Source organism: Ischnura elegans, chromosome 10, assembly GCF_921293095.1.
Source record: "Ischnura elegans chromosome 10, ioIscEleg1.1, whole genome shotgun sequence".
NCBI lineage: Eukaryota > Metazoa > Arthropoda > Insecta > Odonata > Coenagrionidae > Ischnura > Ischnura elegans.
In genome coordinates, this window is record NC_060255.1 from 95,518,317 (window position 1) to 95,536,580 (window position 18,264).

The 18,264-nt window shown below is 37.9% G+C and overlaps 1 protein-coding gene across 2 annotated transcripts in view; it reads left to right on the forward strand.

The window, feature by feature from the left end:
• The window catches only part of LOC124167323 (zinc finger FYVE domain-containing protein 9), a 47,200-nt gene extending 42,240 nt beyond the window's left edge, over positions 1–4,960 (forward strand). For both annotated transcript variants that reach the window (XM_046545301.1, XM_046545302.1), the window contains one exon: positions 1,523–4,960. In XM_046545301.1, coding sequence (XP_046401257.1) covers positions 1,523–1,687 — 165 coding nt within the window. In that variant the 3' untranslated portion in view covers positions 1,688–4,960. The remainder of the gene's footprint in view (positions 1–1,522) is intronic.
• Positions 4,961–18,264: the final 13,304 nt, after the last annotated feature.

The following is an 18,264-nucleotide window of genomic DNA, read 5'->3' on the forward strand; positions in this document are numbered from 1 at the left end:
GTATTTATGCATAGGCACGCTCTTGTGCATGTATTTTCTTAGATTAACTTTGCTGCGTCTCCATAATCGCAGATGTTGTGATTGTGAATGTAGTCTTGCCATTGAGCTTTCTCTATTACTACAGTCCAGCCGGCGAGAGTTGTCCGATGGCACTTTAAAAGGAGGGACGGAGAACCCTGCGCCAACATGGTTTGCAACCAATCGCTGTCCCCCAAATGCACCTCACACCCTCCCCTAGTCATACAACGTTGTCACATGCGCATGAAGCACTGAAACAAGACTGAACCACCAAAACAAGCCCTTTCTGCGAATCGCCAAAGCAAAGGATTCTTCCTTTGGATCCTTCACGCTCGTCGTCCCTCCTGGCTGCTTTCTTCTCGGAACACTTTTGTTTACATGTGATGTGGGCGTTTCCCTTTCTTAGCTGGCAATCTTGCCCGCTACCCCTTCTAGCTGTCAACGGACAACTCTCGGTGGCCGGGACTGTTGTCCTTACTTTTAGCTCCATTGCTGTGTTTTTATGTCCTGCAAGTGACTTGTGTTCATCTTGAAAGAAAGAATTTTAAGCTGAAATTGAAAATGCATCACTACCCATCTCAAAAGAACTACAATTTCCTACCTAAATTAATGATTCATTATATGGTATCAGCATTTTGTTTGGCGTGTTGTTGATAATACAGTATTATAAAGTGAAGTAAAATAATTGATTTTCTGCTTCTATATTGGAATTACAACAATTGTATCAAATTTGCTTTTAATATTTTTAATACTTAAGTTTTCTGAGTTGGAATGAAATGTATTACTAGTTGTAATCTCCATGGTTTCTCCATTGGAGGGTATCCGTTTCCTCAATGAAAAATAAGCCATGGAATACCTCTACCAGCAACAATTTTAATTTGTGATGCTAAGCTGTGAATCCCCTGGGAAACAGCCACAAAAGTTTAAAATACATTTTTTGCAGATGGGGCTGTAGCTTTGTAAAACCACTTGTCTGTTTCCACACACTTTTATTTAAACCGACCATGGTTTCGTTGCCATTGGCACGAGTTGCCGAAACGAGTTGCTGATGGTCAGTTTAAATAAAAGTGTGTGGAAACAGACAAGTGGTTTTACTAAGCTGAATATCAAAGATTTCCACTGTATCACGCTGGACACTGTATCATTTATTGAAAGGGGCTGTAGCATTTGTTTTTATTTTCTTGGTCTCAACTAAAATGTCTCCTAAGGCCAATAGGTTAATTTTTTAATGGAATCTTAGCATCTTTGGGAAACTATGGCTTTCTTTGGTGTTTCCTTTGCTGCCATTGCAAATAATATGAATTTTATTTTGATGTAACCTTAGTTATTGATGCTTTTATCTTGTTACTGGGTGCTTAACAAGTTCATTTTGCAAAAAAAGAGGTCATTTTCTGGTCCTTCCACTAATTTTGGACATGCCCGTGTGGTATAGTGTTCTTGATCAATCCCTTAACTGAAATAGCTGTGATGTGCGTGGGTGACCATTTTCTGTTGCTGGTCACAGGAGGGCTATGAGGCTGGTTGCGGCGGGTCCCGCCTCCCACCCATCTACATGAACAGCCTGGACAATGAGCTGATTGGTGTGCTGCACCGCATCGAGTGGCGCCCTGCCGAGAGTAGCAACCGACCCCTCGTCCTCGAGTTGCTATTCCACCTAATGGAACTGTGATACACCCATCCACTATACATACATACGATAGAGGAAACCTTATATGCACTCGCATGCACACATGTACATGTGTATATATATATCGATATATGTTTGTGTGCATGTGTGTGATTGTATATATTATGAATATATGTGTCCACACACACACGTACGTATGTAATTATGTAAATAGACACACCCACTTTTGTTATGTACGGATGCATTTGCCGTGATGGCCACTCACAAGTGCCACTCTCTTTGAAAACATGGTCTTTGATGATTGCTGATGTGTATGGTGGTGCTCATTTGGGCTGCAAGCCTGTCCATGGCCCTTCTAATCACCAAGTTCATTCTCGTCTCCTGTCGGAGCCTCTTCACTGCTGATGGAGCAGCTGTCTTCCTCCTGCGACCTCCAACAGATTTTTGGTCTGGTCTGAGATGCTGGATGATCTACGATAGGGTTGCCTCTAAGTGTTCCTTGTCCAAGTTTGTCGAACTGTGAATCGGTTTCTGTTCTTGCTGCAACATGGGTGTGGTGTTCCCCTCATTTGACTCTGTGGAATCCACTGCTGCCGTCAAAAATTGATGTTACACCATGGGATTTTTGTGTGTGCTGAAAGGTGGAATGGTATATTGGAAATGGTCTTGTGCTCTCGTAGAAATGGGAGATTAATGCAGTTGAAGATGGAATAGTAACCTCCGCAAAGTGTGCCTGGTCAATCTGCTGTTCACTTAATTAAGACCTTTGTGAAAACATATGCCATATCTCCCATAATCTACATCATGGTATACCATTGTTATCATATCCGAGATACTTGGTTTACCATTGGAAGTGTTGGGTCTTGATCTCTAAATCCCTAATGGATAAAAGGTCTGTATCTTTGTGATACTGTTGTCACCAATTATTACATGATATCATTATTATCATTATATTGTTAATAAATACGTGGGAAAAACCTGTTAGTAAATCCAACGCATAGGTCAGCATGTAGACTTTGGTTGATTATTTTATTGTTTCTCATGAATTTGAATGAATTGGAGTTATTATCAATTGTGCAATGTTACTATTTTTATAGATATGGAGGGAAAACTCAAATTTTAAATGAAGCCCTGTGTTGCTCCACACAATCAAGAATCTTTTTTCCTTAAAATTAGGTCCTTTTATAACAAGATGTCTTCAGTTGCTGATATCTATTTATATTACACTCTAACCGGGAATTGATTGTGGGGATAGTTGGAAATTTTTTTCATCCATCCTTCTTGATTGTGTTTTGAGCCAGATAAATCTGACGTTGCATATAAGAATTTTTTACATCCCTCTCTTTCTTAGATCTGACTTGAATAGGAGCGTCTTAGATGTAGTTCATCTATTCAGGGTAATTATTTTATGCTGCCATGTACGGTTGCAAGATTTCATGTATAAGAGGCTTTTATTTTTGTGCTGTGGTGCTCAATGTAGAGATATTTCATGTGATATTTGACTATAGGTAGGCAGGTAGGTGTGTGGATGCTGCCGATACTGGAGGTTAATAATTGCTTTTTCCTTCAACCCTCACCTTTGTGTCTGCTTCTGTGATGCTAAATGTGCTTGTGATTGAGTTGTTGCGATTATTTTAGTAGTTGGTCACCACCAGGCTAATGTTATGTTTCGGAATATTGTATGTATCGGATAGCTACATGGATGTTTACTTTGTTTTAAAAGAAAAATTTCATGCATATTTTAAATTATGTAGACTTCTACGCATCCTTGAGAAAGGTAGGAAGTTGCTGCTTCATTAACAGCATGAACTAGTTTCTTGTCCTTTTTTCGCCAAAGAGTAGGGTTATGAATGGCTATAAGTCAATGCTGCTTTGATTTTTTTCTGCAGTATTATAGTGTAGTATTTGAGTTGATATCTGGTGGTGAGGCGACGTGCTGTTTTTTGAAGTGTCACTCTTTGTTGATAACCTGATCAGAGCAAAAAGCAATCAAATGTGGTTAAGTATTTTAGCGTGGATGATGTTTTTATAGTCTTATGTACTGAATTATAGCTTGCATTTATGGCCGCCTGTAACGATTTTCTTGGAAAATTCAGTATTCATTTCGGTTGAGTTAATTTTGGAAGTCCACTTCAAAATCTTTTCGTATTGGGGGATCAGGCCCTTATTCAGAACACACCTGGTCGTGTTTTAGAGAGCAGCAACTTACTTCAGTCCTGTTGGTTCTTTAATCAGTGGCAGTCATTTGGCTTTCTGTGCTTGGTACTTCTTCAAGATATGAGTACATGCTCCTCACGTGACCAGATATATAATATTTTCTAAACATGTATGGATTCATCATGCCCATGAGCACTTATCTTTAAAAAAATGGATTGGTTTTTTTGCCAGTTGTGGTCTGTTTGATGGAGAATCCATAATTTTGGTTTATATATTATGTAATGCCTATGAACTGGGGCTGACCACCAGAACGGATGAAATGGTGCTAAATGATAAAAATTGAATTTTTGTAATAATCTGAGGACAACGCAACATTACTACTATTTGGTACTTACATTCCAACACGTATGGTTGAAGCTATTTTCCTTTCCTATGTTCCGTGCTCAATTCTGCTTTCTGTCATCTTCCACTCTGGTGTTCAGTTCGTGAATGTGTTGATAAACTCCGTTAGTGGGAAAAAATTGTAACCTGGCAAATAAACTTGTTGCTATTGCATTGAGACTATTGTCCCTTTTGTTAGGTATTATGAAAAACTGAGTAGGCACAAGGGCTGTGATGGTGATGTAGTTCACAATAGTGGCAGAGTTGAGGTGTCTTTACTCATCAGTACCATCTTCATCTGAGGAATATTGGACATCAAGCATTTGATACAGCTTTATTACATATTTTGGGTGGTAATCTCTTGTCTAACATTATCAGATAATCCTCAACTATTGGAACCTTCCCTGAGAGATAACAGTAGATTCGGAAATCCATCATTACTGCAATCAACTTTGGACCTTTCTTGCACTTAATTTGCAGATTATCGTGTGCAAGTTTTTGCCTTCCCTCTCTTGTATGAAAACAGTATCAGTTTCCGAATTTTTCATCAGTCTACACCAGCTACAGCTCCTGCAGGATGTTGAGTTTTTATTTTTATATGTGAGAGTCCTGTTGCTATTGTCAGGTCTTTGCTCATCAAATGTGGAATTTTTGTCTGAGTTTAGTTGAATCCATATATTACTAATGCCTGCTGATAGCATGGCGGAGTTAGAAAGGTGTAATGTTTTCATTCACGATTTTTGTCCTCTCAATTACTTTCTCTTGTTGTTAATTATTTGGACAAAAATTGTTACCTTAGGTGCCCCATGTAAACTGTTCTCTTCTCTGTCAGCACTTAGAGTTGCTCTTTCCCAGGCTTTGTATTATTTTGTGTATTAAAATAGGATTTTTTGTCATTCCTTGAATATCACTCAGTCTTTTCAGGCAGTGTTTTCTGTTCATTTTTTCTCAGTATTTTACTCCTCTTTATATAAAAAATATGCAGCAGATTGGAGTGGATAGCCTATGCTTTTTTATAGTCTGAGTAGTATATCCCCACCCCTATGAAAAAATTGTATAAACCTGTTTCAAAATTTTATACAATTTATACAATTGCCATGGTAATTGTATAAATTGTATAAAATTTTGAAACAGTTTTATACAATTTTTTCATAGGGGCATTCATGTGTTTGTTAAGCACTATTATCCATGGAGGAAGTGGTGCCCTGAAGTTCATCCATTGTTAAAGTGAAGTGTGCAGCTTGCATTGAATCTTGAAGTAAGACACCTTTCTCCCTCGCTCGGTGGAAGGAAAGTAGGAGCCAATGAGGGCGCAAGTGTTGCTCGTTTGCATATTTTGTGTTTTAGATACATTTTATTGTCATTTTCCATTTATCACTCCAATCATGTAATACATACTTGTATAAAATCCTCTATGGAAAAGCTTATTATTTTCTCTGTGTTTTGGGCATTTGTAATTCAGATCATGGTCAATGTATTAGCAGAATGGGTGCATTTGTGAAACGAGTGGTGTAAAATATTGAGTAGCAGTGGATGAAATTAGAGTGACTGTTTGAGGAGCACTCGCTGTAATTTTTGTAATCATCCTTGAGTGAACCTTTGCTATAGATTCTATTTAGAAGACTTATTTTTTTGGGGGGGCAGGTTCCTGCATTCAAGCTGTACTCAGCTGGTAGAAACCAATGGATTGTCATGTATACAGTTATCTAGAGGCAGGAAATATAATTTCTATATACCTAATTCCGATGTCTTATCGTTGGTTATCTGATTGGCAGAAACTGTGCCATGGAATGCTTAAGTCAATAATTTTTTTCAGTGCTCATTTAATTATGTTGGACTTGCTTGAGGTGAACTACTTTGATGCAATATACGTGTGACGTGGGAGAATATTTCGATTTGGGTGTGAGTGTGTGTGGTTACTTTCTCAGCTAAGAATATGTAACATTACTTGGAAAATTATTAATACTGTTGAAAATAAATGATTTTAGTGAATTTGTATATAATTAATCTACAGTGAAAACTCTGTTTGCAAACTCCTCTGACTTACGGACAGTATTCAATTCTCTGGCAAAAGCATATGCATTATAAAGATAGGACCTCTAATATATGGACACTCACAATTACAGATGCTTTTTAGGCACAGCTTTAATTTTGATGAACATTATTGCGATTAATGCATTGCATTATTTGTTGTTACCAAATTATTTTCAACTATTCAGATGTGGTATTTGAAGGGATTTCATTTGGCTGTCTAAATTCCTACGCTATAATATTTGCACAGTTAAATAAAGCATAAAAATGACGTTTTCTTTGGGCTACCTCCTACTCATGGACACCTCACTTAGGGACACATTTTCAAGGACCATTAATGTCTGTAAGTTAGAGGTTTCATTGTATATAAGTTTGCCCATTTGATGATAAAAAGTAATAGTTTACATAGATGTCTTAAATGAAGAAGATTATTCAGCAGTTGGCAATCATGAGTATCGTACCATAATACATTTTTGAAATTGGTGGCTATTGCTATTTCTGACTAAGTCTCCATTACACGTTATTTAGCGCATGATAGAATGAACCTAACCGGAAACAGTGGGAATACAATTTTTGTTTTACTGAATGTTCAACCTAAGATATTTTGGAATTTTTATTAGTACTATTCACATACAATATGTTGTTAGCGCTATATGTATCTTTCTGGGAATTAGGTTTGATTATTATAATGGATGGATGACTGAAATCGTAGCCAAGAGCCCAATTCAAGCCCCAGCGGTGGTAGATGATTTTCAAAGGTAATCCCTTGCTCCACTTATGTACGTGTGCTGAGGGTAGTATGCAAGTGCAGTTTCACGATATGCCCTGCTGCATTTTCTATAAAATCCACTGATGCAGGTGCTTTACTATTGATGTAAATTCAGTGGAATTTTAAAAAATCGGGAAGCAAGTCATAGAAATTAAAAGTAGAAAGTTACGATGAACCCTGTCACATTCATTCTACTCCTGGGATGATGGATCGATAGTATCAGGTGATCAAACTACGGTCAGGTTAACTCATTCTAAACCTTGTGTATATACCCAGGACTAGACGATCATCTACTTTTGCAGAGTTACCTTCAAGTGCTCAAAATGTGGAAAAACACTATTGATGAAATTGGCTTTGGATTTTGAAGGAAACTGTTTAGGAATGCTGTGACCAGGATTCGAACATGGATTTCCCAAATTATTATTATTAAATTGTTACAAGTAGGCCATTGGCCTGATGGTAACATGTACATATGATGAAAAAACAATTGAAAACATTGAAAAAACAATAGAAAACATTATCAAAAGCCATTTGTTCTTCAACCTCTTTTTAAAACTGTGTAAATTTTTCGGGAAGGACTCAAATAGTTTAGCTGGTAGGTCGTTCCAGTCCCTTATGGTCGTATTCAAGAAGGAGAACTGCTTTGCATTTGTCCTTTGTGATCGGCACTTTATCTTGAACTGGTGATCATTTTTTCCAACAAAGCTGGGTTTTGAAATGTCCTTCCCAAATTCTTTCCATGCTTTTTCCCCACTCATTATTCTAAACATGCCACATAGCCTGCTTCTTTTCCTCCTCTCTTGTAAACTCTCCCACCTCAGAACTCTGAGCATTTCTGAAACACTTTCCATTTTCTTGTGCTTTCCCAACATGTACCTAGCAGCTTTTCTCTGCAACTTCTCCAATTTCTTCACCTCTCCTTTAAAAATGGGTCCCAGACAAGAGATGCGTACTCTAATGTTGGTCGTACTGGGGTTGTATAGGCCATTTCTTTGGTGGCCCTGGTGCTTTCTCTGAGGTTTCTCATCACCCAGTGCAAATAATCAGAGATCCCAGTAGTTTATTTGGGAGAGCTCCTGGCCCTGATTCAGGAAATCTGTGTTTAAATCTCAGTCAAGGCAAATGATATTTCCTTGATGGCATTTTTGCACGTTCCCTTCTATTAATCACCATGTCTTATTTCAGTTATTTATATAATAGAGTAGATTCCGGTTAATTGGGACGTATCAGGACTTGTGCATTTTGCCCCAATTAGGGCCCTCTCTTGTATATGGTCATAAAAAACTTTGAATTGATAGAAAGAAGACTAAAGAACGTTTATAATACAACCTAAGTTTATTAAACCATTACTTTCATTAATAAATCAGATTTTTTAGTTAAATTATTATCATTTGTAAGAATTATAACAATTTAGTTAAAAATATTTTTCACAGCCTCGAGCAATGCCGAATGAATGTCTTTTACTAAGTCCTATTAAAGAAAAGTCCTATCCTCTTGCGGATAGTATAACAACAAGAGCTTTCAAAATAGGGCAAGAATAGGAACATTTGTGAAAAATAAGAGTAAATCAAAGGAGAAAAATATAAAAAAATAGCATTCTGAAAACAAAAAATTTTAATTTCGTCGCGAGTATAGACTCTATGTCGCCGACTCATGGCCCGATAAAGCAGCATGCTGTCCCAATTAAGCTGAGAATACTCTGGGATATTCCTCCACTGGGTTCTGTTCTTCAAGATCTGCCCCAATTAAGCGGCTGCCCCAAGTAACCGGTGGACCCATTAAGCGGAATCTACTGTATTGGGTATTATTGGTTTATTGAACCTCTGGGTATTTTATTTGGCTTAGAATTAAAAGAAAAAGATAAAATTTTAGATTATATCCATATCTATGTTTACAAGACTGCCGAGTAACTGCTGTAGACAGACATGTAACCAGAAATGTGGTGTGGGGGAGTTTGAGTGGTATCCGAGTTGCTTGCTCCGATATTTTCCTGTCATTTCGCATGCATCAGAAAATAATAAATTTCATCAAATCAGTTATATATTTTGTTTGTGTAGTGCAGAAAGTTGAATTCCTTGTTGGTTAACGGCAGACATTAAACCCAGGGGCGGTCAGGCCAGGTCGGCTGGTTGGCAATCGCCGAGGGCCCCAAGCATAACTAGCCCCCTTAGCGCTCGTGTCTATTGTGAAGCATATTTGAGAGGGTGAGAAGCCAAGGGGTACAAGTGATTTTTTTCTCAACAGAGTTGGGTTAAGTTAATTGTTAAAAGAAATACACAAAAATTGGTTGCCATGGGATACGAGTAAGTCTTTTTTTTGTGCTGAAATAGAGTGGAAAATCAAATGTATTACTGAATATCTAATTGATGTGGTTTGTTTTCTTTACCTAATTTCTGTACCTAACTCTGTATAGAAAAGAGAAATCACTTGTACCCTTTGGCTTCCAACCCACTCATATGAAAGGTGTAATAAAAAACGACTGATATTACTCGAACGAAAGTTTTTTTGCAATTATAAAATTTTAGATTTTCATTAGTTGCTTTATTTACTACATACTCGGTGTAAAAAGATTATATAAAAAAATAAAGGTGTCAGAAGGTAAAAGAGGACCTGATACTTTCTGAGAGGGCCATTCGAAAAGGATAATTTAGAGGTTTAATTTTTTTATATTTCAGTGCAGTTTCAGGGAACAAATTCACTAAATGCATAACAGAACAATAATACAGCATTTTTATAAGCTGTGAAATTCTATCTTTACATAGAATTTTTTCTTATTTATTGAAATGGATATTTTTTATTAAATCTTATCTAGTTTTTAATAGCCAGAAAAGTGTCAAAATCTATTTCACGGCATGCTAAAATTTTCCGGAGGAGGACCTCCGCATTCCCCGGTAAGGATGACCACATCATGAGCCCCAACCGAGGGTCCGTAATCACCTCAGACCGTCACTGATTATATCGTAAAATGGAGTGTCAGAGGATAGGTGCCTGTGGGCTTGTGGTCTGCTCAGCAGATGTATCGCAGGTAGTCGCTAAAAGGGAAAAAATTTCGGTGGCTCTAGCCCTCGAAGCCCCATATACAAGGAGCTTAGAAGAATATGTGTAATATATTCTTATAAGCTCCTTGCCCATATACGTGCCTGGCTCTAGAACCTCTTGGATAGCGGATGACTTTTTTATTGTAACCTATTACATCGATACATACGGGTATCGATTACAGCAACTTTAGAATTGCGTGTCTACACAACGTGGGGTAGGGCAAACGTTCATTTTTAATGTGAAGTCCTTGAAGCGCGTGACTAATTGCTGTCCACAGCGGTCGCGTGCTCGCGGTGCATTCTGGAAAAGGTTCGTGCATATTTCCCAGAAATTCGCCTGCACTATTCTCAGATCTCCGTGTTCATCGCAAGCCAAGCGTTCATTAAGGCCGTTTTACAAGGAGCACGTACTCGCACAATCTGACGTGTGTACGAGGGCGCAGTTACGTCGCGTAAAGCGGTGAATCGCTAGAACGCAAGCGAGAATGCGTGGATGTGAGATGGAAAAATAGTCCCTGCTCTAATTCCGTTCGTGCATTTACGCAATAAAGATAAATGCAGTTGTTACGTACGCAATTCTGTGCCCCGTTTAAAACGGCCTTTAGCAGTGGCGCCGACTCCATGTGGCTTGAGGGGGCCCGAGCCCGCTCAAAAATTCCTTATGGCTGTGAGGAAAAAATGTGTCAGGCTTGTCGATTTTCCCTTGAGTGTCCAGATATCGAGATTCGAGTCATAAGGGTTCTAATGTTGATCATACGACTCTTCTAAAATGCTTAAAAAACCTAAAACTACTACTACTACTTATAAAATTTCCCGGGGAAAGATCCCCGGTTTGGGCCCCCCTAATATTTTTTGTAAGTCGGCGTTCCTGGCCTTATAAGCTACCGCAACTGTTGCTGTTCATTGAGCAATTCTCCAGTCCAATGGTCGCGTTCATCGCTCCGGTCTCAGGTTCAAGGGGGTGAGGTCGAGCAGATATCCTGGAGCGTACATTTTCTCCGCATCTAATTTATTCGTAACGTCATCTGATGACGCGGGAAAAAGTTTTTTTTTATCTTTTACCAGTATAATTTCGCCGCTGAATGTTTCCTGAATAATATTCTAAATTTGTGGATTATTTTCGCAAATACGGACCCGCGGAACTTTAATGGTTTGGATAACTCGTAAATAGTTGCCGCCAAGGTGAGTGCTTTTCCGGCTACCCTATTAGAATAGGGGGATATTTCACTTTCTTTCGTTAAGCTGCCGATGACGTACGTAAACAGATACGCCCATTTATACATGTCGCCATTAAGGTCGCTCAATTGGGACACAAAGGTTATATTTTCACCAGAAGAGCCAATTCATGTCATGATTTTCAGCTAGCTGTTTCGGGTTCACGCATCTACAGCGCGAATGACAAGGTTTGTGACGTTAGTGGCCTAGCTCCTTATGGCTGCTCTCACGCAAATGTTTTGACTGTGGGAAAATATTTTGTCCAAACAATTCATTAACTTGATCGGAATGTCGATACGTTGGATTTGTTCCTGCTAAATGCGATGCGTCGAGAAGTCACGAAATCGGTCGCTTGGCATGCGATGCGGGGTGTAATGATCGCGGGGTAATTTGCGGAGCGTGGACAGAAATATTAAAGGGGGAAAGGAGATAAGGAGGAAGCGATGCACGCCATTCACCGTGCCCCATTCAATCCCATCGAATTGGCGATAAAATGGGGCGAGTTAATTTCGCGCGGAGCTTGGTTGAATTGTCCTTGCACCCTGTCTAGTAGAAGTTGCCTTGGAAAGAAGACGAATTACCATTTTAGAAGGTAATAGGGTAGTTTTCTTCATCAAAGAAAACGAAAGGCATTGATTGCGATTCGTTACCCACCATTAGTGTATTCATAATATACAAATTATTTGGTTTTAGAAATACCGGTTTAGACGCATGGCAAGGGTCAATTTTATCCTCATTAAAAAAGGTCAGATTGGCGCCCATGCGATGCCACTTCACGTGACGTCACAGAACCTAGTTTCTATACGAGTAGATAGGAGTTTTACATCGTCTAAGGTTACCAATGCATGCATGAGGCACAGAGCTCAGGGAAACATGTCTTAATAATCACCTATTAAAACTGGCTAAGGTCGGAAAGTTTTCTTCGCTTGATAAGGTATTAATAATCCTTATTTAAGCCAAGCGCTACCAGCGCAGAGTACTCTGCTACCTGCTAGCTATGCTAGGATATCCTGCGTCGTATCAGCGCTCAAAGCCTCGCCCCAAGGTCACCTCACTTGCGGCAGCGGGAACCAGAACGACGTCACACGGAGATTTCCCAGCATTCATACTTATCCGTTGCGTTTTCGCGCGCTTGAAAATTTTCACTTTTCATTTAATCGCGAAAAATAGATATCGTCATTTAAAGATGTAAAAGGGTGAAATACGTTCTCCAGGAGTAATAATCTTTCGATTTTGGCATTAAAAAATAATAGGAAACCACCCAATTTGCTTGCTCAACTCAAGTATTGAAATAAAGCGAGAGTTTTTTTTAAATTCCGATGCTTTTCTGCGTGTGATTTTTGGAAGAAGGTGTATAAAACTGAAACTGAATCCATTTCGGATTCCAGTGACTTTCAATTCATCTAAATCTCGTCGTTGGGAGATTTCAAGAGAGTGATGGTCAGTCTCTTTCGTTAGTGAAATAAAAGTCTGTTTACCTGGAGCTTATGTTCTCTCCACGATTATTCGAGGAAGAGAAATCCATTCAAATCGTTTGAGAGTTTATATTGAAGATAATAGTTGGCGTTTGAAACATTTGGTGTAAAGTGGAGGATTTCGAAAGACGAAAATGCCAGGCAATACTCTGCAGATTGGGTTCCAAAATGGAATTTTACCTGGTTCTGAAGGTATCTCTTTGGCTTCCAAATGAATATTTATCGATGACATTATATTTCATGAAGTAGTAGTTCCATCCTTTACTGTGTAGGATCTCTAACATCGTAATTTAGTGCAATGAATCCCTTCAGGAACAAATGATATGGCGGTAGAACTCTTTTTGCCTTCACTCAAGATTTGGAATACCAATTTTCATGCAGTACACTTTAATGATTTTTTGTGAATTATATATTTAGATATACTTTCAAGATTAGTTCATAGTAGCTCTGCAAACAAACAAAACAAAATTTTTTAAAACAAATACAACACCCTAAGTCAGTCAAGTGAAAGAGGGTCTGTTTTTCAATACAGTAGCGTTTAATGCAAAAAAGAGAGATCCCTTTAGAAAATGTTAGGAAGAACCAAAATATGTGGAGTTGAAACAATACGTTGAGTTGAAACAAATTGGGGATGAATATTAAAGTTATTGCTATTGTCTTGAACGTCGAAGAAATTTATCGAGCATGCGATAAGCGTTGTTGTTAAAAAAGACATTTAACAATCATAGAATATACACGAAAATTATGCCTAATTACCATAAAATATTCGAGAAGACTTTAAAGTATTCCTGCGACATCATATCGTGACGGCACATATTAAAATTACATCCTTGTGTTTATGCCACCCTTTAAGCACGCGTGCATGTTTGGTTGGCTATATAAAAGGGCTCTGGAATACAATGAGCTAATGTCCATTTCCAAATTAAAGCGACGTGAGTTTAAATAATTGTGATGGCAGTGATAAATAATTGCTCAGAGAAATAACATATATCGATATGAAAATTTTTTATGATAGATACTGGTAATTAAAATGTTTTTGCATTTTTACTAACTATTATAGATTATGCTGTAGCGTTAAATTGAAAAAAGGGATCTAATATTTTGATTCTGCTATGAAAGGTGTAATTTTGGTGATCTTTAACATCATTGTGTATAATTAAAAATCCTTTTCAGTAAATGGGATTTGTAGTATTTTTACGACAATGATTAGCTTTCACAAAAGTATCGACACTATAATAGCTATTGAAAAATTACAAAATCAATGGTATCTAAAAAAAAACTGGCGATTCCATCTCCTCAGAAAAAAATTTCAGCGAGTGTATGACAGTTTCTTTCACGATGTTGAAGTGTTTACCACAGGAGACATACCATGATCAATACTGGATTTTTTTAAATTATAAAACTGCAAATGTGGAGACAGACTTTTACAAAATGAAGAGGGCCCTGCCGGCCCACTCTCTAAGAAAGACCCATTCATGTATTAATCAAAGAACCTGCATAATATCCATTATTTTTTGCGTTGTCTTATTAATGCTGCATTTCTTTTGCAACAAATTCGTCGACAATTGAAGATGGTTGTTGCAAAAGGTAAGGGTGGTGTACAATGGTTATTGAAGAGACCTCCAAAAAAACCAGAGAATGGTTTCCACATGATTGCCAAGGACTTTCTTTCATCCTCATCCATCCATGGAGCATCGTTGGTGGCTGCTGCTCCTCGAAGGACAATACTTGAGAGGCAAGAGAAAACCTTGTGGACCCTTATTTTTTGTGCAGCAATTGCCTCTTATCTTAGAGCATTTAGTTTTTTAGTTGTAATTATTATATATTTAATAATCTATTAATTATTTGAATAATAATTAATTTAATTAAATATGATAAATTTTCCTTGCCATTTTTGTTGGGAATGATGAAATCCATAAGTCTGTGCAAATTAAAAAGTTTCAACGCCACACATATTGATTATAAATTGCTCAAGCATTCATGTGAAATTGTTCAAAAATAGAAGTTTTCCTGCTTTTGAAAAAGTTAATTCATTCCCTTGTCCTTTTTTCTCATATTTTTTCTATGGCTTGAAACAGTCTGTGAATAGGCCAATGATTTTTAAAATCATTTAGCCTGATAAGACAATGGACCCTTTATTGGGCTTCCTCAGACCCAAAACTTGAACTTCAATATATCTGGCAGCTTTCAAAATTGAAATGTGTTGTTTTGAAAATGTCCTTTTTTTAGGTGCCATCAAAACATTAGCGTACTTGCCAAAAGTCATGAAAATTCCCCATTTCCTGATTCTATCATTCCTTTGGCTGCGTGAATCATATGTATATTCACCTTTATTTAAATTTCCTGGATAACTAATCAATTCTACCCTATAAGAAAACGACATTTTTATTTCAAATGAATGTTTCTAAATTGCTTCATATTAGAATGAGTTTTGAACACAATTTTATTTTTTAATTTAATAAAGAGATACACATACAGCAATACTGCCAATTTAAAGTGCACTTATAACAACAAATGTTAAATAATTAAAGAATAATTATTTGATTACAAATTTTAATAGAATATAAAAGAAAAACAAACATTTATCCGGCTATCTAGTCATTTATGCGATAAATATGTTAATGCCGGATGAGTAAAATTTTTAAGTGTCAGACCAAATGGATCAATATCACTGGGTAGAGTATTTATTAAAAGGGAAAGCCTATGGAAAAGTGAGCGCTTAATTACAGATAGCCTGGGTGTAGGAATGTGGAGTAAAGAAGTAGATCGGGTGTGGCGGGAAGGTACTCTAATGTTGAGGAAGGAAACAATGTCAGGACTGTCGAAGTGGGAGTTAAGGGTATGATAAATGAATTTGATGTCTGATTGAAGACGGAGAAGAGAGAGACTAGGGACGGATAAAGAGGATAAAACTGCACTAGAAGGTGACTCGCGGAGATTTGGGTTTCTAAATTTTACAATTTTTGCAAAAAAGGTTGTAACACTGTTAAGGGTGGCAAGATTAGACATTGACCAAATTGGGGAGCAATAGTTGATCACCGGAAGAACTATGGTTGAGAAGTAGGATTGGAGTGCCTTAGTACTGGAGATATCCGTGAACCGGTAGAGTAGTCCTAAGAGTGACATGGCTTTAGATTTGATCGCATGAATGTGTTCAGAGAACAGAAGTTTTTGGTCCACAATAATTCCAAGATCTTGCATAGATGACACACGATTAAGAGGCAAGGAGTTAATTGCATAATCAAAAAGGATAGGATTTTTCTTTGCAGATATTGTCATTGTGGTGCACTTTTTAAAGTTCAATTGCAGCCTCCAGAGAATGCACCACTCTGTGGTCTTTTTTACAGCAGCCTGTAGCATATTACAGTCTGCGAGATTATTTATCTTTTTAAATAGTTTGCAGTCATCAGCATAGAGTAATGTATTGACTTGGGAAGAACGGACAATAAGGGCAAGGTCATCAATAAATAGGTTGAAGAGGTAAGGTCCAAGAACGCTACCTTGAGGCACTCCAGAGGTAACGTTAGACCAGGAAGATGAGATACCAGCGAGTATTACTCTTTGGGATTTGTCACGGAGGAAACTGGACAAGAGACTGAGGAAGTTGCCATGGATATTAAAGCGGGAGGCGAGTTTATGCAGGAGAAGTTTATGGTCAAGGGTGTCGAAGGCTTTGGGAAAATCCAGAAAGATGGCGTCAAGTTGGGACTTTTCGGCCATCGATTGTACGGTATGTTGCAGAAATATAGATAGGTTTGTAAGACAAGAGCGACCCGGAAGAAAGCCGTGCTGATCAGGGGAGAGAAAGGGAGAAGTAAAGTAGTAAAGTCGGTTAAGGATGATCCTTTCACAGACCGAGGAAAGAACGGGAAGTATTGAGATGGGCCGATAATTAATGATGTAGAAATACACCTTAGATTCACCTTTGTTAGTAAAAGTGCCTGTTTTTGGGATCTGTCGTGTTTGTCATGGTACTTAGATTTGGTGATATGAATTCTTTTCATAATTCTATTTCATGAGCTACTGATCATTTAACTTTTATTTTCGGTTGAAATTTGGCAAAAAAACTGAAATGTTCATTGCCTTTAATTTTCTTACCTGGCATCAAGCCACAGAATAGCTCATTCGTATTATTCACCGAGGAAGTGTTTCATGTTACATATTAAACTGATGGTTCATTCATGCAAAGATTCATTTATTTCTCAGACTCACCTATTCAACCTGCGGGTTGGTTGGGATTGGTCAAGGTAAACTCTCCCCACACTAGCCTCAGGCATGGGAAATTATCATATTTAGGTCAGGAAGGCCAGTTCCTTTGCCTGATCCACCTTGAACTTTGAGGATTTTTGATCGGATGTCCAGCGGCTTCAATCAAGATTTGAACTTGGGAACTTGTGTTCAGTATCTATGCCAGTGGCGGCTGGTGGTAATTTATCTAGGGTGTGCATTAGAGCAGATATATAGGATGATTTAATTATATTATGTTAATCCTAATCCATGAGCATCGTATTTCGTTGTAATAGAATACATAGCAAGCAAAACATATCACTGGTACATTCTACCCTTAAAATTGCATGAACATAAATAATATTAGCATGCATGAAAATAATTATTCTCAACACACCTTTACAAGTGACGGTAGTTGAAATTCATTCTCTTTTCCTTACACCCTATGAGGAAGTAGTGTAGAAAACGGCCATACAGATGGCTCTGTAGACGGACTAGGATCCTGGGCGCAGGTAGTGTAGGTGGCGGCTACAACCTACACTACCTGCTAGTCAGTCACCAAAAATATGCGTGTGCGCACTTGCATCGTTTTGAGTCTGCTCCTGCTCCCATCACCCATTTGAACTGTACATACCCCCCGCATACTTCATCCCGCCAGAGCACCCTCAAGCGATCGCGCAGACCGAAAATGCGCCCGGCATGATGCCACGGGATCGCACACTTGTAGAGCGGTGAATTCGAAAAGGAGATAGCTGTAGCGTTCGGAGGCTCATGTTTCTTGCATATGCAGACAGTACTTTTATCCTTCTCGTAGCAAAGGAATAGTTTTCTTTTATAATTTATTCATCTTTGGGTGTGCACTTGCTAACATGCGTATACGCACGTGCCGCCACTGATCTATGCAGCTTTGTTTAGAAAAGCATTAGCCCTTAACCTGCTCCCATAATCTGTAAACGATCGCCTTAGCAGACTGCTCCCATTGTTTATTGATGATTTTCATTTATTAATATATTTTGAAATTATTTTTTTGCATAATTGTAATACATGTCCTGAAGTTCATCATTTGAAGTAAAATCAGCAGAAAATTGGTCAATTAAATATTTTTGAAATATTTTTTCCTTAAGTAAAAAGCTATAATTAATAAAATTATGCAAAAACCTAATAAAAAAAATGTTATCATTTTTTTGCGCCTGTGGGGAGCTCTATTTAAGCTTATTTGCGCAGTTAAAGGGTTAATAGAGGAATTAAATATTTAAAAAAACGTTTTCCAACTTTTACAATTTCCACTCAGTTCATTTTCCGGCTCAGGTTTTGGAAAAAGAAAAG